The sequence below is a fragment of the Manis pentadactyla genome, chromosome 6 (genome assembly GCF_030020395.1).
Source record: "Manis pentadactyla isolate mManPen7 chromosome 6, mManPen7.hap1, whole genome shotgun sequence".
Taxonomy (NCBI): Eukaryota; Metazoa; Chordata; class Mammalia; order Pholidota; family Manidae; genus Manis; species Manis pentadactyla.
The window spans coordinates 136358371-136381345 of record NC_080024.1 but is presented as its reverse complement, the minus strand read 5'-3'; the positions used below and the strand labels follow the sequence as shown (position 1 = coordinate 136381345).

Here is a 22975-nt window from a genome sequence, read left to right as displayed (position 1 = left end):
AAATCAGCATGGAAATTTGTTACGCCAAACCTAATAAACCTAACCTGTTTCAGTAAAACAGACATTAATCAGAGACATGACTTCAGAAAAAAAATAAAGCAGCAGAGATACCTGACTGTCCTTTGCCAAGCAGCAGTTCTATAAATATTTAGTAAAGACCTGCTTTGTGCTAGGTACTTTCATAAGTGGCTTTTCTTGGTGGTCTCCAGAAAAGGACTCTGAGGACCCAAATTTTTGCCCACATCACTTATTACTGTTAAGCTCTGCAGGCCTGGCCTGTTTAAAAAGTCTTAGTATGGAGCAGCTCTCAGTACATTTGCACTTAAAGAATAGGAGTCTTTGAGTAAGGTGCCTTTCCTTTGGACCTAGTTTCTAAGGCTGTAGTGCAGCCTAACCTCCTGAGGCTAACTGGCCTTAGGACATATTCAGTGGGGAGATTAAAAAACATTTAACAATTGGTAAAGCCCCTGCTCTCATCAATCAGAACGAATACTGACCATCTTGATGGTCTGACCAGTGCAAACAGCTGAATGTCAGCTCAAGTTTATGCTAATCTTGATACAGCACCATGCCACAGGGCCTTTACATGTGCTGTTCACTCTATCTGGAATGATTTCTCTCCCCAGTCACCAAACTGTTGCCTACTGACTCACTCAGATAAGGTGAATCCAATTAACCTATGCAAGAAGTTACCCCCCAAATGCTAATTTTCTATGCAGATCTAATTGTCTTGCTTTGCCTGAAGCAGCACTGATTAAACACTAGCAGTACACATGGCATTGAAACATTTATATCTGTAGCTCTCTATGTGGGGTAGGAATGAGAGGAGTAGTTTAACAAAAATTCCAAAGTTAATCATTTGGTTCCCCCATCTCCACCACCCTCTTCTGCGTAAGAAAATTATTAGTTTGGCTAGGCATGATCTTACATGTCAATTAATCATACATATAGACCAATAGATTCTATTGAATTCAGATGTTTATGTAATAAAATTGGTATGTTCTTGAAAGTGGTTTGTAAGACAAATGTTTCTAACAGAAACATAATTTCCCATTGGTTTACATTAGAATTTCAAAGTTAATATTGCCACTGAGAAAATACTTGTCTTAGAGAACAATTGGAAATACTATTCAGCAATTAAAAGGTCACAAACTGTATGATTCTGCTAATATGACATTATGGAAAAGAAAACCACAGACAGGGACAGAAAGCAGATCAGTGGTCTAGGGGCTAGGGATGAGGGAAGGGGACTGACTACCAAGGGGCAGGAGGAAACTTTTAGGGTGATAGTAATGTTTCATATTTTGACCATGGTGGAGGTTTCATGACTATATGTGTTTGTCAAAATTAAAAGATGCAAATGTCTTAAAAGAGAGAAATTTACTGTATTAATTTATACCTCAATAAATCTAACAAAAAAAGTACAATTAAAGTGGGGTTGGGTTTAGGAAGAGACGCAGGATGAGCTAAAGGGTACCGAGAAAAGATGACTCAGAGATGGCCAAAGTAGGAAGTCCAACCAGATAAGGAAGAGAAATTAGTAGCTGAGAAAACTGGGGCAGTGGCTTTCCATCCTTATAAAGAGTCACATGATCCCTTATAGCAAGAGGTAAATAAGCTTTTTACCATCTAAGATTATAGCCACCTAGAAGTGGGTCTGTCAACATAACATGAGATGTAACTCCTTATAAAATTAAACATTATTCCCCACCAACCTTCTCTGGGCCCAATCTCTTGGTGTTGCAAACAAATAATTTAAACACGGAGATTGTCTTTATCATTGTGTCTCTGCCCCTCCGGCATACACAAGCAGAAAATTACATCTGACACCTGAATTCTCAGTCTGTGGGGTTATACTGTAAACAGAATACTGCTGTTTACTAATCTCAGGGTGGGGAAGCAGGGCTGTTAACATGACATGGAGCCTCTTCTGATTTACACCAGGTCAAAGAGGCAAAAAGCAAATGCCCCCAAAAAAGCAAAAAATCTTCTCCCCCAAGACAGAAGTCAGCTCATATTCCAAATGGCAAAGGTGTTTATGAATAAGCATTTCTGAATCCAGTCCCACCTCCGAGGAGAACCTCAGAATAGGAGAGAACCTCCCACCGCTATGCCCTGCCCACATGGAACAGCAGAGACTTGGGTGTTTCAATTCAGGGAAGCAAATGATTGTATGATTTATCATGGTCTCTAACTTGGGAAAGATTACCAGAGGTGAATCACTACTCCTACCTTATTAATACCAAGAGCTACTTCTGCTAACACACAAAGGACCAGAGAAGAAGAGACAGCCGGCAGAGGTACTGTCCTCAATTATTAGCTTTGATAATAGAAGTATAAACAGACGTACAAATCTCTCAATATTCTTCCAAGGTCTGGAAATAGGCCAGAACTGAGTCTTCGTATGTATGTATCCCGCTTAAAGAAAATCCTAAAATACAAAAGTCTAAAACAGAAAACTGTGGCTTTCATTGTCGCTTATTCTCAGTAGGAGAATATTAATGGACCCTACAGACATATGACAGGCACATGGCATTTTTTTATTACTAGTGATCCAGGGAGATAAGGAGTAATATCTATATTCTAAAAGGTTACATTGCTGTTTCATCAAAAGGATTAAGCAATTGATTGCTAGGTTTTGGCTCCAGTAATTGAAGAGTAACTTAAAAATGACTAACTCTCCCACAGATAACAATTGTAAAATCTATTCAAAATATGCTAGAAGTCAACTATTTGAAAGCTCAGAAAATGACCAAAAATGTACAACTGGAGGGACCATGCCCCTTGGAAAAATAGAATTGCACCGCCTAAGATCCACATGTAGATACGTATTTTTTCCTGAAGGCTTTGCCTAGCTATATGCAGGTAAAATTCAGATAGAAAGCTGCACTCTTACCTGTTTGAGGCATCAGAGGAAGGACTCTGGGAGTGTCAGAGTGGCTGGAAATAGGAGGGTAGAATCCTGGAAATGAAGGAAACACAGAAGGAAAAGCCCCCAAATCTACTTACACATTCCACTCAGATACTGGGTGACTGGAAAGGAGGGGTCTCCAAGGAGCAATAGCTGGAAGGACGAACAAGCTGAGTACAGCTATGAGCTGGCAACAGCATTTCAGTGTTTCTTGAAGCTTAATACTTTACAGATTCTTTGCTTAAAAGATAAGATTTCCTTGCAATTATCAGCAGAATATGTTTGTTTTTATCATTTTTTGTAATCCAGCCACACAGAATATCCTTTAATTTTAACATGAATGTATTACCCAGGAGTAGCTGGAAATATGAGAATCAAAGAATATCAAAATCAGAAATTTCTGAGAGAAATTTTGGTCAACCATCTCAATATATACAGGAGGAAACGGAGGCATGGAAAGATGCTGTCACTTGCCATGGCCACAAACTGTTTTCATTATGTGCATTCAGTAAATATTTACTTAGCGCCCCCAACAGTAAAGCCCTGTTAAGATTGGCTGGGGACATAGCAGTCTAACAAAAAAAGGTACTAAAACTCCTCTCTCAGGAGTTTCTATTCTAGCCAGTGGTGGGGAGACAAATAAATAGGTAAATGATGTAAATCATCAGATAGACACACGTGCTGTGAAGGAAAGTTAAAGCACAGGAGGAGGAATGTTCCCGAAGGGAGATGTAATTTTAAATAGAAGGTGGCCTGAGAAGGCCAAATGATCAAGTGACATTTGAGCAGATATAAAGGAAGGAGGAAGGTCACATGGGTAAAGGATGATGAGCTTTCTGGGCAGAGATAACAGCCAGTGCCAGGGTCTGGGGGAGACTCATACTTGGTCTGTTCCAGAAATAGCATGGAGGCCAGAGTCGCTGGAGTAGAGCTGGAACATGGAGGAGTAGATGATACCACTGAGTGGAGGAGGGACCCATGAAGGGCTTCTCCTCTGTAAAGACTCAGATTTTACTCTGTAAGAAGTGGGGAGCTATCGAAGGTTTCTGAGTAGTGGAGTGATGACCTACTCTAACTTTGGTTCGTGAGGAGAATAGACAGTACAGGGCAAGAACAAACATAAAGACCAGTTAGGAAGCTGTGAATTAATTCAGGGGAGAGATGATACTGGGGCTTGTGAGAAGGGGTCACAATTTTGAAGGTGGAAGCAAAAGAGAGTAAATGGCAGAGGCTGGACTAGAACCCAGGTTTATGATACTTAAGTTTTCTTTTTGATGCACTGTGTTGCAGAATTTTTTTAAGTTGAGAGAAATAATTTGGTTTGAGTCACAATTAAGTATCAGAGTTATGATTTTTAGTACACAGCTGAGGCACTGCTCACAATCACCCAGACCAAGAAAACTTTTATGAGTTAAAAGAGCCCACACTGATCATGTTGACCTATCAGAAGGGAGGAAATTTCAATTACCTGAGGCTTTTGAGTTGTTATGTTGATCCTAGATCTAAAACATTAGCTGAAATGGCATAATTGTTAAAAAGAAAAAGCAGACAAGTAGGCTCAAAATAATTAAGTTAAACCTGCATTAGAAATTAAAATCTGTCTACACTGATCACTTGCAGAGGGTATGTGCTGCCAAAAGCTCATTTGAAAACAGTTCATTAAAAGTGATACATTTTTCATATATCGAGCTTCCTACACTGAGTATCATTTCTCCATGCGTTAGATGTTAAATACTGTGCTTTGTGTATAAGCATGGTATTTACATCCAGCATAATTGAAGGAATTCATGTCTTCACATGTTTCATAATGTACAAAGTTCAAACACCCAGCCTAGGCTCAGTGAACAGTGTTGGGAAGAACGGACGTAGGAGCTGGACTTCACAAGTGCCTGAAGTGGCACCTGAGCTATAACTGATCTCTAGCAACTTTTCCTTCCTTCCCAAACTCACTTCCTCAGCCCACACGTTCCCATCAGCCTTTTCATGAAATACATATCTAATCAGTGCATTTGCTTCACATGGGCATTTTAAATTTTATTAGGAAAATATTTTTAAACAATTCTAGAGTGAGAAAGAACATAATGAATACTATTACAACCATCTGCTAGGTTGAACAATGAACACTTTGCCATATATGTTCTATGTATGTATGTATGTACCTATTGCCAGACCATTTTAGAGCATAGTACTGACATCACATGTATGCTTCTACAGAAAATAAGGGTATTCTCCTACATCACAATACTATTATCATACTTAAGAAAATGAATAATCATCCTCGTGGCATCTAATATATAACCATATTTAATTTCCACACTTGTCCCTCTTTTTTTCAAAAACTGAGTCCAATCAAGGTTCATGGTTTATATTTGGTTATGTTCTTCAGTCTGTTTAATCTAGAATGAGACTTTTTTTCCCTGCTATGACTTGTTTAAAGAGACTAGGTTATTTATATCTGGATTTGTCTGATTGTTTCTTTATTATGACATTTAGCTTGTTTCTCCATCCCCTTGGTTTCCTATAAACTAGATAGTAGAACTAAAGTCTTATAATTAGATTCAGCTTTGCTGTTCTTGATGCTACTTCATAGGCTGTCCTTCTACTTCATGTTGTGTCATATTAGGAGGCATATAATGTCAAGATGTTCCACTATTGGTGAAGCTAAGTTTGAGTAGTGTTTTCATTATCTCTTGTTGTATGATAAATTATGCAAAAACCTAGTGTCTTTAAACCACTATAATCATTTATTTTTCATGACTTCTGCACAGTGGCGGCAGCCTGATGTTTGTTGATGCCTGGGATCTCAGCAAGAACACTTGAAGGTTGGAGGCTAGAATCACTTGCTCACATGACTGGTTCTTCGTGCTGGCAGTTAAATGTGACCTCTCCATGTAGCCTGGGCTTTCTCTTAACATAATGACAGGGTTCCAAGGGCATACATCCCGAGAAAGAGACCACATGGAATTCATGTTGTCTTTAATAACTAGCTTGGAAATCATGCAGTGGCATTTCCTCTCCATCTTATTGGCTGAAGCAGTTACAAAGGTATGCCGATGGAAAGGGAGGGAAACAAAAATCCTGTCTCTTGATGGAAGACTGTTGACATCACATTGAAAGAGCATATGGTATGGAATATGGAATTCTCTCATCCATACATTTTGGGAAAATATAATCTGCCATAAGAAGTGGTAGTTAGAGCTCTTCATTTAAAGCTACATCTCCCGCTTTCTAACTAGCAAGTAAGATAAACACAAGCTTCTCATCTAGACATACAAACTGGATGAGGCCAAAAGAATCTGAAGAGAGCCCTATCCAGTTAGGAAATGTAAAAGAGGGCAGAGGATTCTTAGGCTAGGTAAGAGAGGACAGAGGATCACATATAAATAGCCTGTTACGTGGAAAATAAGTCTTATCTACAACCAACCAGCTTTAAAAAAAACAACACAGAACCTATAAAGGAAGACTAAGTATTTCATACCATAAAAATGAGTATCTCAAAATAAAAGCTCAAGTTAGTCCTACCCCCAGACTGGTAGGACTAGGTGGTAACCAGACCTCTGCCAGGTGGCTCCTAGCTGGAGACAGCCAGCTAGAACTTGTTCCCCTCCAGGCTAGAGGACCTGCGGTGGGGAGCTGTGGGGTAAGGACAGGGGCCTCAGGTTCTGGAGAGAGCGATGCACTGGAGCCGAACTGTGCTTCAAGGCTGCAATAGAAGATGGAGAGCAAAGAAAAAGGGGCAAGGAATGGGCCTGAGAGCAAAGAGGCACAGCACCACGGAATTCTTTCATAATTAGATTTCTTAATGTTATTTTCAAAAATAAGTAAGTAGAATAAACTTCCCATTTTGCTTCAAAATGAAGTTCAAGTAACAGATTAGTTCTTATTTGAAAATTAATGTCTTTATTATTCTTTGAATAATATTTTACCAACAGTAAAGCCTAAGTTAATGTAACAAATTGATTACAAGCTAACAATTAAAATAAAGACTCAACTGTTCACCTCAGTATCTCTTGGATAAGAATTAAACTTATGCACACAGTTGCCAATATGACTTCTAGGTAGAAATAATTTAAACAGAGAAAACATTTTTCATAGGGAAAAAAAGAGTCAGAGAGAAAAATCAAGCAAGACCTAGTAAAGGATAATGCCATTACTTTCCTTTAAAGCAAGACATGAAAAATTAAACATACCTGAATATAAATTAGGGAGAAAGGATAACAATAAATATGCAGTACCCATAATGTATTCTGTGGTCATTACAATGATGGTGTTCAGGCCACTGGGCCTGGTAAGATACTTTTTTTTTCTGTTATAAGAATCAGACTGCCAAGCAGAAGACAGACATAGATTGTGATGGTTCATTTTATGTGTCAACTTGACCCACCACAGGGTGCCCAGATTAAACATTATTTCTGGACGTGTCTGTGAAGGTGTTTCCATATGAAACATTTGAAATCAGTAGACTCAGTGGTGGGCTGAGTCCATGTTGGCCGACATCATCCAATCCCTCAAGGACCTAAGTAGAACAAAAGGTAAAGAAGGAATTCACTCCTTTCCCCTTACTCACTGCGGAGCTGCAACATCTCATGTCACCTCTCCAAGCCTGGCTCCCCTGGTTCTCAGTCCCTCAGACTCAGACTGAATTATACCACCAGTGTTCCTGGGTCTCCAGTTTATAGATGGACATTGGAGGACTTCTTAACTTCCATAACCACATGAGTCAATTCCTCATAATAAATCTCCTTTTATATATGCATCCTATTGGTTCTGTTTCTCTGGAAATTCTGCCTAAGACAGACCAGACAGTCTCCCCATATGTGGAAGAGAAACATGGCTAAATTCTTACAATCCAACCGTCCATTTTCCATGACCTCTATCAATCTGTTTACACATGCTATTTTATCATCTTTTTCATCTCAATAAACTTTTATTACAATTTCATTACAGGTTGATATTTACAGATAGCTTTATACTGAATGCATTTCAGGTAAGCTGTTTCCAGTGACATATGGGAAAGCAGAATAATCACATGGATGGGCTGCCTCCAAATCCAACTTTTGCCTGGACTGAAATGCCATGGATAGAATTTAGACACTAATGGCCTTTAATTTCAAAGAGCCTTGACCTTATATTCCTGACCTTTTTCATCCATTATCACATCCACACCCATCTTACTCAGCTCCGCACCACTGTCACTAGATACAAAAACTAGACATGAACATTTTTAGTGCCATTATACACCTTGCACAGAGGCTCATATGGCAGGTAATTAAATATTTGCTGAAAGAAAGTGAATTTAAAAATATATATGCTTTATGTAAGAAAAAGTTTTATTTTTATAAGAAGCTAGAAAAGAAAATGAAAAAGCTGAAGAAATTATATATGAAGATACTACATATAAAGAAACCATAGGAATAGCCTCTACATCCTACTGTTGGCTGGTTCAAAAGCTCAAACGGGCCTCAGGTTATAACGTATCGTGTAAGTCCTCCTCCCCGAACCTCTGATAGCCTCCGGCAATGTCGTAAAATATTCAGTATCACATGAAACCTCTTGTCAACTTTCAAAGCTGTGAACTCCTTTATGTCAGCTTCCACTATAAAATATTGACCTGAAAATAAAGATATTAGTGCTAATTTTTATAAGGGCAACTTTCAAGATGAGTCTTTAATGCATTACCTTATGAATATGAATGGCATTAATTATTTTTATCATTATCCAACCAAAGTGAGAACTGGTATTCTTGCTAAAATAATAATTACGCTTTCAACTGAAGTTGAAATCAAACATTCAACATAATGTTTACTGTAACATTTCAGAAATGTAGTCTTGCTTATTGATCACTAGCTGTCTGTTGGTATCTTTTGAAAAATCCACTTTTCAAGAGGCAATATGGTATAGTGGTTAAGAGAATGGAACCCTCAGCACCTCCATCACTTAACTAGCTAGCCTTAGGCAAGTCATTAAGCTCTCTTTGCCGAGTCTGAAAAATGGGGGTAAGAACAGTGTATACCTCATAAGGATGCTGTGAGGATCAAAGCTCTCAGTACACTATGTGGCATATAGTAAGTGCCACATAAGCATGCCTGTTATCATTACTATTCTAATTCTGAACACACTGGATATAGTTTCATAGCAGACTCTAAAGCAGTGTTTTCTAGCCTTGGCACTACAAACATCTGGGGCTAGGTAATTCTTTCATGTGTGACTTGCCCTGCGTAGTGTAAGGTACTTTAGCAGCACCCCTGGCCTCTATCCACTAGATGCCAGTAGCACCCCAACCCCTGTTGGAACAACCAAAGCTGTCTCCAGAGATGGTCAAATGTTTGGGGAAATCACCTCTGGGTGAGAACTACCTACCTAGATTTAGAATTTTCTAGAATTAGTTTTCTCATGATTTAGTTACACTTGAAACAGGTGACAAGTACACATATATATATATGCTATCGTTTTACCTTTGGTATCCTTCGTTTCTTCATCAATAAATCTGTGATAGAGATTTCTGGCCACAGAATTTATGGACTTTTTCGGCTGATGTAAGATCTTATATTTACTAACAACTGCCTTGTTGATTTCTTTAATAACATCATTAATTTGACAATAGGTTAAGCGAGATTTCATGTACCTGTAAATATATTAGTTTTTTAAAGAATCATTATACAAAATTATTTTCTTTGCAGAACATTTATGCATTTTATATAATTGCAAAGCTATTAGTACTTATTTTAAAAATTTTATATCAACTTCCATATACACCAGATATGCCTCAACAGCTGAAAATTGAATAGAGATCACAATATATTAGTACCTGTCTTCCCTAGTTATATCTGGATGCATTAATCTCTTATCTTCCACCTAGCAAATTAATATTATAACCTAAAATAAGTTCTCAAGTTCTCATTCAAATGGGCTGATTACAAGACAGCTTATTTAAACATTTTAAAATATGAACATGGGAAAGGAAAATCTAAATATTAATAAGTTATATAACTCATACCACTCCAGTTTTCTGCTAAAACTTGTGTTCAGAAAGAGAGAGAAAAAAAGAGGAGGAGGAGGAGGAGGGAAAGAGGAATGATGACAAAGAAACCACAACAAAGATGATGAGGCAGATGAGGACAAGGACGCCCCGGTGACGCAGGGGCGGCAGACAGGGCTCTGGGCACAGGGCAGGCAGGGTGAGGGCAGAGGAGCGCCGCTGTGCAGCCGACTCTTTCCTCTTCCAGCGCGGGCTCTTTCACTCTGAATGCTACTCTTTCCATCCGCATCTCCCTCTCGCCCATCAATCCCTCTTCCAGTCACTACAGAGTCCTAGACTATAAAAATAGGAGACTTTCCATTTTGAAGGGTCTGTACAACCAAAAAAGGAATGATGTGCCTCAATTTTTCCCTTCAACAAACTGTGGATTAGTTATGTGAAACTCTGCCTTTCCCTTCCATTCAAAGGGGCAGTTTTCTAATCAAAACTTCCTTAATATAAAGTAAGATATAAATATGTTAAAAGGAAAATGTCCATATTGACCAAAACCATTCAATTTATCATTCTTTTCTAAATTCATTCTTTGCTGCTCTGCTTTTTCTAACTATAATTTCCAGAAACTTAATACCACAGCTCTCTACATGCAATTCCTTGAAATCCTCTGAACTGTTGCCTTGGTTTCCTCAATGCCCATCCCCACCTCTGCCAGTATTTTTCACTTTAATTCCATAATGGTATTAATTTTTAAGGTAAATAAATAAAAGCCCCCTGCTTGGAATACATTCTTCCACATCCTAATCTAAATTCTCTCATTCATAAAATAACCCCGTGTTTAAAAACGAATAATCTGCCATGACTAATCTCCTTCCTATATCTCTTCATAGAAGCATTTCCTAAAATCTCTTCTACTCTACTGTTTCTCACAGACATTTGCTCTTCCCTTTAGCTCAGCTGATGAGTAACAACAATTTGAAAAACTGAATAGTATCAAACAGAATTTTCATGAAAATAAAGAAAGGAAATAATTGAGTAACAACTACAAAAAGATTAAAGAGAAATGTCAGCCTCATTAGTCTCAGAATTGTGGAATAGCCAGTTATTTTTCAAGTGGCTAATGAGCATATGGAAAGGTGCTCGGCATCGTATGTCATTAGGAAACTGAAAACTAAAACAAGATACCATTAAATACCTGTTAGAATAGCTAAAACAGAAAAAACTGATGAAACTAAATGTTGCCCAGGATATCAATCAACTGGAACTTTCATTAACTGCTGGTGGGGATGAAAATGGCACAGTTACTGGAAGACAGCTTGGCAGTTTCTTACAAAGAACATACTCTTACCACATAATCCAGCAATTACACTGCTAGGTATTTACCCAAATGAGCTGAAAACTTAGGTCCACATAAAAACCTGCACACAGCTGTTTACAGTAGCATTATTCATAATTGCCCAAAACTGCAAGCAACCAAGATGTCCTTTAACAGGTGAATGCACAAACTGTGGTACATCCAGACACTGGAATATTACTCAGCGATAAAAAAAAAAAACAATTTAAGCCATAGAAAAGACACGAGAAGAATCTTAAATGCATATTACTAAGTACAAATGAGTAAGGGGCAAGAAGCCAGTCTGAAAAGGCTACATAGTACAAGATTCCAACTATATGGCATTCTCGAAAAGGCAAAACTATGGAGACAGTAAAAAGATTAGTGGTTGCCTGGGGCACAGGGGAGAGATGAATAGGAGGAGCACACAGGAATTTTAAGGCAGTAAAACTGTTTTGTATGACATTATAATCGTGGACACATGTCACCACGCATTTGCCAAAACCCACAGACTGTCCAACACAAAGAGTGAACCTTACTGTAAACCGTGGACTTTAGTTAATAATGTCGCTATATGGGTTCATCAATTCTAACAAATGTACCACACCAATGCAAGATGTTAATAACAGGGAAAGCTGTTTTCAGGTATGGGAAGACTCTATTATCTGCTCAACTTTTCTATAAATCTAAAACTGTTCTAACAAACAAAGTTTATTAGTTGAAAACCAAAGAACGAAAACAGAAACTGGTATGGACAACTCTCAGAGAAGTAAAATCATCATGCTCTTTGTCCTAAGAATTTTCCTCTGAGGAATCTTATCTCAAGGAAATAAATAATTACAATAGACTTGTCTAAAACAAATTTCACTGTGCCACTATTGAGAACATTGAAATCAACCCAACTATTTAATAAGAGAATGTTTAGAAAACTTATATGCTAACTACATGATGAAATATACAACCATGAAAATACAAATTTATAATAATAGTTAATGATGGCAAAATAATAAATTGTATTTATAGTATAACTACATTGTTGTAATAACCATCAGAAACAACTTGTTATATATGAGAAATTAAATAAAACCTGGAAAGAAATACTCTATCTTATTTGAATGGTGGAATTACAGATGAGTTATCTTCTGACAACAAACATTTTCTAACATGTACTATCATATGATGAAAAAGTAACAAGAAATACAATATAAAGCCAAGAATTCAAGCAAAGCCCTGGAATTATGAGAGTTTACAAACATGGATTTCCATAACTGGTTCCCCATTATTGCCATCTGTAAAGAACAAAGGGGACTTTCCTGTATTCTCTTCAGTAACCCAGGACCAGAAATACAGCACAGATTCAAGCAAGTGTGTGGTATAAGGGACAAATGGAAACCAAACAAACGAAGCATTCTCTAATTCTCAAATCTATACAACATGCCTTCTTTAACATTACAACAAAACTTAAGGCTACTTCTAAAAAGTAACTGGATAAATCTGTGTCACAGAATTGGTCCTGGAGAGGACTCAGCAATAAACGGTCCATCTCCAGATCACTCTATGGAAAGAGGTTTTACAACTAAATAAAAATTATGGCTTTAATCATCTTCAATAAACGACTTCCTACATTTTCATAATACAGTGTAAAACTATTTTAGAAGAGATCAATATTTGAACACAGCATATTATGAATATAATCAAGCTTTGTAATTTAAACAGTCATGTATGTTGATTATTAAAGAGTTGAACATTTAAAATTATCTTAAATACTTACGCAGGAATGCCATTAAACTCATCAGATGTTATAAACGGCATTTCTTTAATAGCTCTTTGTTCTTTTGGGGGCTTCTTTGTGGGTGGGGGTTCCTCACTTTTGCCTGGTTCTTCAGGGTCATGATCTGATACATTAACGCTACAGAATAGAGATGCACAGATGTCTAGGTAATCATCAGAATTTGCAGCATACTAGAAAGTTTTCCCAATTGAGTAAGTTTCAAACATATGACTCATCCTGTTATAATTTTACAGCCAGTATTTTTCTCTATATCTACCCTTTTTATTCAGGAAGATCTAAATAGTGAAGAGAATGATGAAAACTTAAGACCTTAAATTTTCAGTAATATAATTGTACTTACATACCCACAACATGGTGTACATAGTACATATGCTAATATCTTTGACACCTATCCCATTGGCTCCTCAAAGTCAGTATATATAAAGGTGAATTTATCTTAACCTCTGAACATCTTCTCTTCCTGACTTCCTATTTCTGGACATGGAAACATCAATCATTGTATACTTTTATTTTTCTAATTTATCTTTTGATTGACTATCAGTTCCTGTTTGTTGCAGACTCATTTTAGTTGCCGGCAATGAACACGGATCACCCTTGCCCAATTTTTGGAGTCAGCAGATAGATCAAGGATGCTACTAAATGTCCTCGTCTCCCAGCAAAAATGATCTGGCCTAAAACATCAATAGAGCTCAAGTTAACAAACTCTCCTCTAAGGGAAAGAAATGAGGAAAAGTGGGAAGAGAGCCTGACGGAGACTCACCCTTGGGAAAAAGGGGCTCCAAGGCAGTGGAGTAAGAAAACTGGTGAAGACAGGGAAACATTCTTTCTAGTGTAAGTGAAAAAAGAGTAATAAATACTAACATAATCACTAATAAAACTGCAAGTACCTGAAAAAGCAAAAAGATGTGAGGTGTTTGTCTTAATAGTTTTATAAATCCAGAAAGTAAGAATAATTAAAAATACACTTACAAATTCTGGGTTACTGTTACTTGAGGCAAATAGGTTGGAATGTTTTCTTTGAGATGTTCCACATCTTTATAATCTTCTTCAAGGGATTCATAGAGTTCCTAAAATTTTAAAAATGCTCAGAAATAAGCATAGGTCCAGGCTGTGTGTTTTTAAGATGTTATAAAGAGCATAGAAGACTATGAGTGTTCAGAATGCAGAAGGAGAGAAAAAGCACTGAAGGCAGTATTTTTAACAGTGCCCTTTGGTTTCTGGAGCTCTTTTTAGATGGCAATAGAGTATTTTTCTCCACTGGATTTTTTTCAGAGAGGAATTCTTATAATCACATTATAACAGACCAAGTTGACATTTGTCATTCTAAACTACTCTAACCTTGGGAAGCAACTTAAAAAGAAATACTGGAAGATTAATGTTTGTCACTCTTGTAAATTGCTTTTGTTGACTTAGCAAATACTCCTCCTCAGTGTTATTTGTATAACAGCACCAGAGTGATAATGCATGCCTAGAATGCAAGTATGAGATGCAGTTCGGAATGACTTCTATTGCTGACATGCATATATGCCAGTTTAATGAATATTTCCACTGGATCATAATTGCTTGTTTAGGTTTTACATTGTCTTAACTTTCACTAGAATTTCAGGCTATGAACTTATGCAAATTTAATAAGAAAAATATTGCACCTTTGAATTCTTGTCATCTGACTCTCAATTATAAAATGAACAAAAATTCCAAATAGCCTTCAATTCTGAGTTGAACATTCTCTAGGCCCACATCTAACCTTGGGCATTCTTGGGCAGGTTAGAATTGAAACCAATATTGGTTTCTATTTTGAATTTATATGATATCTTTCTTTTAAAGAGCTGAATGATGTTCACAGATAGTAATTTCAACTAATAGGATAGGCATAATCATGCTCATTCCTACAGTTGAAAAATCTTTACAGACTTCAAGGATTATAAGCCTGAAAGGGACAGTAGAAGTCACCTTGTCCAATCCCACTGAATACATCAATGGCGCTAACGGCACGAGTTAATTATGATACAGCCTGAGTTATTTTCCCAACAGGTAGTATACAAACTCTGCTATTAGCTGAATTCAATTAGAAGGCTTATTTAGAACAAAATGTGTGGGTGAATGAGGCTCATGTTTTTCTTTACTTGAGAATCCTTATATTGAATTTTATAGAAATAGAGAAATGCAGGAGACCTATGAAACAGTTCAGTGTGACCCAATGTTTTCCAAATGAGGATCTTGATACCCCAAGAAGTAAAATGACTTTCTCAAGGTAGCAGAGGGTACAAAGGGCAACCAGGGAGAGATTCCACATCTCCTCCCCCTAAAGCCAGTGTTCCCTCCACGCTGCTCTACCAGGATGTCATTTGTTTAAATTAAACCTTCCAAGAATTATTTAGGAGATCTTCCTTTTCAGTAAAAGTTAATTCCATTGGCTACCAGCATGAAGAAATATCTTTGGAGCTTTACAGTCCTTTATACTAAGAAAATAAAATGTAAATGGCACTATCTACCATTAATAATAATTTACAAAGCTAAGAACATTGTAAACTTAAAGAATCCTCAAGAATTCCCTGGGGATCATGGAGTTTGTATTTAATGCCTTTTTATTATTTTTCTTCACTATAGAAAAGCATTACCTTGAGAGAACTGTTGGTTTGTTCTTGATACTGAATTTCAAGTTCCAACTTATTTAGAAGGTCATTTACTACAATGATCTCATCTCCTATTTTATTTAATATAGTCTTCAAGGTAGGTTCTTGACCTATTAATAAACAAAGATGAAATGATAATTAAAATGTATAGAAAAGCAGTAATACATGTAGTCAACTGAACTCTTGGAACAGAGTGTTACCATAGAGGGACATCTGGGGGTGGAGAAAGGACTAGTGTTTCCACCCCTAGGACCTGACTTCATAGCTAATCTTAAGACCTCATTTCTAAATAGTATGGAAGAGAAGGGAGAGGTAAGTACAAAGTGTTTCTGGCAAATTCCACCTTTATATTAGAACACCTAGAAATGCTGGACAAAATAAACACCCTTCTGCATGCATAGCTGAGCTTTCATGAGAATAAGGTAAATCCCCAAGGGCTCAAACACGGAGAGAGAAGCACAGACCAGGCAGTACATGTAAACTGATGCTGCAGCAGCCCTCATCTGGGAGGTGGGGAGGAAAGCTAGACAGAGGAGGTGGTCAGTCTCAGCAACCTCAAGCATTTGGTGTTAATCGGGACAAGAGCCAAGGCTTTGAGACTTCAAATCACCAGGCATTGGAAGTGAGAATCCCAAATGAGGCCAAGACCCTTCTTTACCGGATGTATCTTCAGTGAAAGTGCAAACCTCAAAATTCCTAAAAATTGCCAGGGAGACAAGCTTATCTCTTGGATTGGTCCTCTGGTGTGGGTGTGAGGTGGGGGACAGTTCCCCTTCAGAATCTGTCTAACAGAAGTTTGGGATTCACCTGGGTTTAGGATTCATATTTATACTATCCACACTATTCATGATCCCTAAGCAGAAAAAAAGGTAACATAAAAAGTGGCAGGCTTGAGTTTCAAGATGGCGGCGCAAGAGGTGAGATGGAGAACTCCTCCCAAAACCACAAATAGTATGAAAATATAGTTAATTAACACAACTAACCCTAAAACAGCAACAAGAAAGAAAGCTGAACCAGACTGCATGTAGATCTCACTAAAGAGCAGACCTCATGAAACAGGGTAATGGACAAAAGCCTTAATCCAGTGGGACCCAGGCGCTTCCGCACCCCAGCTCACTGGCAGGAGGAAGAGAAACGGAGTGGGGAGGGAGTGGAAGCCTAGAACTGCTGAACACCTAGTGCTGGAGATTTGCTTTGTGAGCAGAAACTGATATTGTGTGGTGCTCTGGATGTTGGGGAGCTCAGATAGGTGGAGTGCTTGAGAGATTGAGATTCTGGCCGTTTGTGGGGGAATGGATCCACATCTGACCGCTCTGTGTCAGAGGAAAGGCAGGCAGTCTGAGAGGCTTCCTAGCACCAAGAGGGCTTGCTGCACAGGGGAGGGGAGTGCTGGACAAGGTTGTCTGGGTGTGCTCTGCACAGCTGGTAGGGAACTTTGAGGAGCTTCAGGTGCTCCAACCCCCTGGCTGCCTACTCAGCTCTGAGGCCCCCCACTGCGACACACAGCCTGCTGCGCCTTCCTCCTAGCCTGCTGGCACCAGGTCGCAAACCGGCAGTCACTGTGCTGGTGTCAGCTAGCCAGAGAGAGGCCCCACCTACAACAGCTAAGACGCAAAGCACAAAGGCTTACACCTGTGTGCTTGGTTCACTGGCTCTGACACTGGAGACAGGCAGTGCATACAGGACCCAGGAAACAGATCTTTCCTCCCCCCAGGCACCAGCTCTGCTCCCCTATGATCCCCAACCTCACTCTAGGGGCGGAGCAGCTCCAGAGACTGGAGCTTCTGGGCACTAGTGGGCACCACACAAAAATATGAAACGTCAAAAGAACATGGTTCAGACCAAAATCTCACAAACCCCAGAAAAAGGCCCAAATGAAACTGAACTCACCAATCTTCCTGAAAGATTTATTCCAGGGATGCAAGGATGGTAAAACATTCAAAAATCCATCAACATCATCCACCACATCAACAAAAAGAAAGACAAAAACCACATGATCATCTCCATAGATGCTGAAAAAGCATTTGTCAAAATTCAACATCCATTTATGATAAAAACTATCAATAAAATGGGTATAGAGGGCAAGTACCTCAACATAATAAAGGCCATATATGGCAAACCCACAGCCAACATTATACTTAACAGCAAGAAGCTGAAAGCTTTTTCTTTTAAGATCTGGAACAAGACAAGGATGCCCACTCTCCCCACTTCTATTCAACATAGTACTGGGGGTCCATAGTACTGTGACAAATTTGTTACGGCAATCAGACAAAACAAAGAAATACAAGGCATCCAGATTCGCAAGGAAGAAGTTAAACTGTCCCTGTTTGCAGATGACATGATATTGTACATAAAAAACCCTAAAGAATCCACTCCAAAACTACTAGATCTAATATCTGAATGCAGCAAAGTTGCAGGATACCAAATTAATACACAGAAATCTGCTGCAATGAACTAGCAGAAAGAGAAATCAGGAAAACAATTCCATTCACAATTGCATCAAAAAGAATAAAATACCTAGGAATAAACCTAACCAAGGAAGTGAAAGACCTATACCCTGAAAACTACAAGACGCTCTTAGGAGAAATTAAAGAGGACACTAATAAATGGAAATTCATTCCATGCTCTTGGCTAGGAAGAATTAATATTGTCAAAATGGCCATCCTGCCTAAAGCAATCTACACATTCAATGCAATCCCTATCAAAATACCGAAAGCATTCTTCAATGAACTGGAGCAAATAGTTCTAAAATTCTTATGGAACAACAAAAGACCCCAAATAGCCAAAGCAATCTTGAGAAGGAAGAATAAAGCAGGGGAAATTACGCTCCCTGACTTCAAGCTCTACTACAAAGTCACAGTAATCAAGACAATTTGGTACTGGTACAAGAACAGATCCATAGACCAGTGGAACAGAATAGAGAGCACAGATATAAACCCAAGCATATATGGTGAATTAATATACGATAAAGGAGCCATGGATATACAATGGGGAAATGACAGCCTCTTCACCAGCTGGTGTTGGCCAAACTGGACAGCTACATGTAAGAGAATGAAATTGGATTATTGTCTAACCCCATATACAAAAGTAAACTCAAAATGGATCAAAGACCTGAATGTAAGTCATGAAACCATTAAACTCTCAGAAAAAAATATAGGCAAAAATCTCTGGGACATAAACATGAGCAACTTCTTCATGAACATATCTCCCTGGGGCAAGGGAAACAAAAGCAAAAATGAACAAGTGGGACTATATTAAACTAAAAAGCTTCTGTACAGCAAAGGACAACATCAGTAGAACAAAAAGACATCCTACAGTATGGGAGAATATATTCATAAATGGCATATCCGATAAGGGGTTGACATCCAAATTATATAAAGAGCTCACACACCTCAACAAACAAAAAGTAAATAAGCCAATTAAAAAATGGGCAGAGCAGGTGAACAGACAGTTCCCCAAAGATGAAATTCAGATGGCCAACAGGCACATGAAAAGATGTTCCACATCACTAATCATCAGAGAAATGTAAATTAAAACCACAATGACATATCACCTCACACCAGTAAGGATGGCCACCGTCCAAAAGACAAACAACAACAAATGTTGGCAAAGATGTGGAAAAAGGGGAACCCTCCTACACTGCTGGTGGGAATGTAAACTAGTTTAGCCATTGTGGAAAGCAGTATGGAGGTTCCTCCAAAAACTCAAAATAGAAATACCATTTGACCCAGGAATTCCACTCCTAGGAATTTACCCTAAGAATGCAGCAGCCCAGTTTGAAAAAGACATATATATCCCTATGTTTATCACAGCACTATTTACAATAGCCAAGAAATGGAAGCAACCTAAGTGTCCATCAGTAGATGAATGGATAAAGAAGATGTGGTACATATACACAATAGAATATTATTCAGCCATAAGAAGAAAACAAATCCTACCATTTGCAACAACATGGATGGAGCTAGAGGGTATTATGCTAAGTGAAATAAGCCAGGTGGAGAAGGACAGGTATCAAATGATTTCACTCATCTGTGGAGTATAGGAACAAGGAAAAAACTGAAGGAACAAAACAGCAGCAGACTCACAGAACCCAAGAATGGACTAACAGTTACCAAAGGGAAATGGACTAGGGAGGATGGGTGGGAAGGGAGTGATAAGGGGGAAAAGGGGGCATTATGATTATCATACATAATGTAGTGGGGGGGGACACAGGAAAGGCAGTATATACAAAGAAGACAAGTAATGATTCTATAGCATCTTAGTATGCTGATGGACAGTGACTGCAATGGGGTATGTGGGGGGACTTGATAATAGGGGGAGTCTAGTAATCATAATGTTCAAGTAATTGTACATTAACGATATAAAAAAAAAAGTGACAGGCTTGTGATGACCCTGGGGTGCCTGACAGAAATGAACACAAGCAGCATGCTGTCATACTCCCAACCTCTCCTTCTGGAACCTCTCTTTAGCTTCAGAGATTTGAGGATGGGAAAACCAGTCTCCTCATCCTTAGAAAAAAAAATAATAATAATAAACAATATTCAAAGAGCAGTTCAAAAGCACAAATGAAAAACTAGCCTTCTCATCAAATCTTTCCATCTTCACTTCTAGTCACCAAACAATGAAATTACACATAAATAAAAGCACAGTTTGACCAAATCCACACATTGAAGAAGCTGTAGAGTGAAATGGCTAGAAGCTCCAGGCCTGCAGTCAGAGACACCACTACCTACCTCAAGGTTACCGGAATAAGTGAAAAAGTACATATAAATCGGGTTTAGCACTGTATCTGCAACACTGTAAAGCACTCAGTAAAGGCTACCTACTATTCAGCATCAAAATGAGAAGCTGTATATTAATTCTAACAGAGAATTGCTAATTGCATTTTCACTAAGTTAATAACAACTAAAACAAATTGATAAGTAAAAGAGAGTATTGCTATCTCTACTGAGATAAATTTCAGGGGGTTAAATAACTAGTACTAGATAACTGGCATCTCAAATAACTATTAGTCACCTAAATTTTAGGGTCTCGTTTGCTGACTTGTAGTAATATACTGACTTGTAGTAATATAATCAATTAAGCTAATCCACTACTTTTGATAGTAGGGATCTAGTAAATTACAGCAGCCATATGGCAAACAAATTACTGGGCTTTATGAAATAGGCTATGGAACCAGACAAATTATTATTGCCACATACAAATAAGTTACCCTATGTGCAGTAATCTAATAGGTCAGACTGCTTCAGGTAGACCTTCTGCTTTGGTGGGGTCATTTGAATTCACGGTTTGATAGTTTTACAGATCTCCAAATTATACCCGTGTATCCAACACTCATCATGCCCTCAGAAAGAGAATCTAACTAAGACTAATTATTAAAAATTTAAATGTCCTTTTAGTATTTATCAATAAAAGCGGCATAGAAGTAGTCCTAGACTGGAAATCAAGACAGAAAAACTGTAGTCCTAACTGATTACCTCTGAGCTGAGGGACCTGGGCAAACCACTTGACTTCTGAGAGTCATGGGTGAAATGTGGGGTCTGGAGAAGATGAACCCACATAAAGTTGAACCTTCAGCTTTAATTTTCTACAGAGAATGGGAGCCATGAACTACAAAATGTATGATGCTCCTTTATTAGAGGCTCTCAACAAGAGATGGGGAACACCAAAGTCCCTAGGAGGACATGTATAATTTGAAAGGGTATTCTAAGACTACAATTTCATATTTGAAAATTTTTTTAAAATGACTAATTCCTAACATAAACCACAGTAAAGTTCAACATGATCTTCCCAGAAAATGAAATTCTATCAATAAATCTTTAGCTCTGATACATAGGGCTGGGGAGCGCATCATTTTTGTAAACAACATTTTCCCAGACTTGATAAGGATCACCTATGTCTGTACTTTCATTGCATCATCTTCTTTTAGCACTTCAAAATATTTTGGAAGACAGTTATCTCTACAACCACAAGTGCCACATAACCATCAAATCTCACTATAGTGCCTTGTGTGTCTCTGAAAAACTTAAGTAAATAAATCTAACATTCTAGTTCATTGTTTAATGTAACTTACATTTTAGTATCCTCTGCACTATTCAAAATACTGATGCTGAAGTGCTTTAAAAATCACTATCAGAAACTTAAAGTTACCAACGGTACATTCACTTAACCAGGCATAAGGTATTCAAAGTGGAACAATAATCAAAATGCATTGCGTAGGTACAGTCGGTGGAATCTGTTCTACTTACCACAGTTTCTTAATGACAGCATTTTTTTAATATTGCCAATCTTTTCATTAATATGAGAGCATAATTGTTCTAGATCTGAGGACATCCTTTAAGCCTGTGAAGGAAAAGATACACACGCATTTACAAAAAAAGAAAAGCCAAATTTCAGTTCACTTTCAAAATTCAAGAATGCTTAATACCCAGTAAATCACATCTTGAAAGGAAAATACAAAAACTCAAGAGCAATTTCTTTTGATTGTACAAAATTCAGTTTGTAAGCAAAGTCCAGTACTGATTTGTTTTACAACTTCCTGTAGGCAGTGCATCCAAACCAGGCTGCAGGGGATAAGCCTGCGTCATTTCTTTATGGAAATAAATGAACTATTTATAAAGACATTGATATTTTCTTCAAACACGCAAAATACACTGACCTTTAAGGAAAAATACAATTTAAGTGCAAAGAAAGGGGGCCAGGTAAGCATTCTCCTATGCTGCGGGCGATTGGGGACTAGGGTGAGGAACGGGGCCGAGGTCTAAAGCACCCATTAAAGCCGACCGAGCGGAAGTTCCATCCCCGCTCCTCCGCCCCGCGCGGCCGCGCGCCCCCCTTCCCACCCAGGGCGGAATGCCCAACTCCGGACTTCAGCCTCGCGCGGGTCCGGGAGCACAGGGTCCACTCGTCTTCGACCGCCAGCCGTGGACACCAGCGTCTCGGCCGAAGGATGACGCGCGACTCTGTGAGCGAAATTCAAACCGCCCGCCAGGACTCAGCGCCGCGCAGGCGCACATCGTCACTCTTCGGCGACTGCGCGCGTCCCCGCGTTATCTGGGGCCTCGGCTGGGCGGAGCCGGGGCGGGGAAGAGGCCGGGCTCGGTGGGCTTGGGCTGGGAAATCTTCCGCGGCTGCTGGCAGTCCTGCTCCGGGTACCCGACCGCCGCTCAGCCGGAGTCAATGGCGCTCCCAGGATCCAATGGCGAGCTAAAACAGAGGGTATCCAAATTGGCTGCACATTGGAATCACCGAAGGCAGCTCTTACAGATTCCAGTGGCTAGACTGTACCCCGAATCGTTGAAATCAGCTACTCTGGACGTGGGGCCCAAGCCTT

General features: G+C 38.7%; 1 protein-coding gene across 1 annotated transcript; it reads right to left on the bottom strand.

Moving 5' to 3' along the window:
- Nucleotides 1–6797: 6797 nt before the first annotated feature.
- SKA1 (spindle and kinetochore associated complex subunit 1) lies at nucleotides 6798–22640 on the bottom strand. Its single transcript, XM_057504184.1, has 7 exons — nucleotides 22511–22640; nucleotides 21891–21984; nucleotides 15628–15752; nucleotides 13979–14076; nucleotides 12989–13126; nucleotides 9367–9536; nucleotides 6798–8522 (listed from the first exon to the last, which is right to left on the bottom strand). The coding sequence occupies exons 2-7, from the start codon at nucleotides 21973–21975 to the stop codon at nucleotides 8374–8376; spliced, it is 765 nt and encodes a 254-aa protein (XP_057360167.1). The 5' UTR covers nucleotides 21976–21984; nucleotides 22511–22640; the 3' UTR covers nucleotides 6798–8373.
- Nucleotides 22641–22975: the final 335 nt, after the last annotated feature.

What these genes read in the sequence shown, in the direction of transcription:
- SKA1 (XM_057504184.1), bottom strand. Translation starts at nt 21,975, where the DNA reads ATGTCCTCAGATCTAGAACAATTATGCTCTCATATTAATGAAAAGATT. An exon ending in GTAACAGTAACCCAGAATTT is followed by an intron (nt 13,127 to 13,978) that starts GTAAGTGTATTT and finishes TCTATTCTGTAG; the next exon opens with CGTTAATGTATCAGATCATG. An exon ending in AGAAACGAAGGATACCAAAG is followed by an intron (nt 8,523 to 9,366) that starts GTAAAACGATAG and finishes CTTTATTTTCAG; the next exon opens with GTCAATATTTTATAGTGGAA.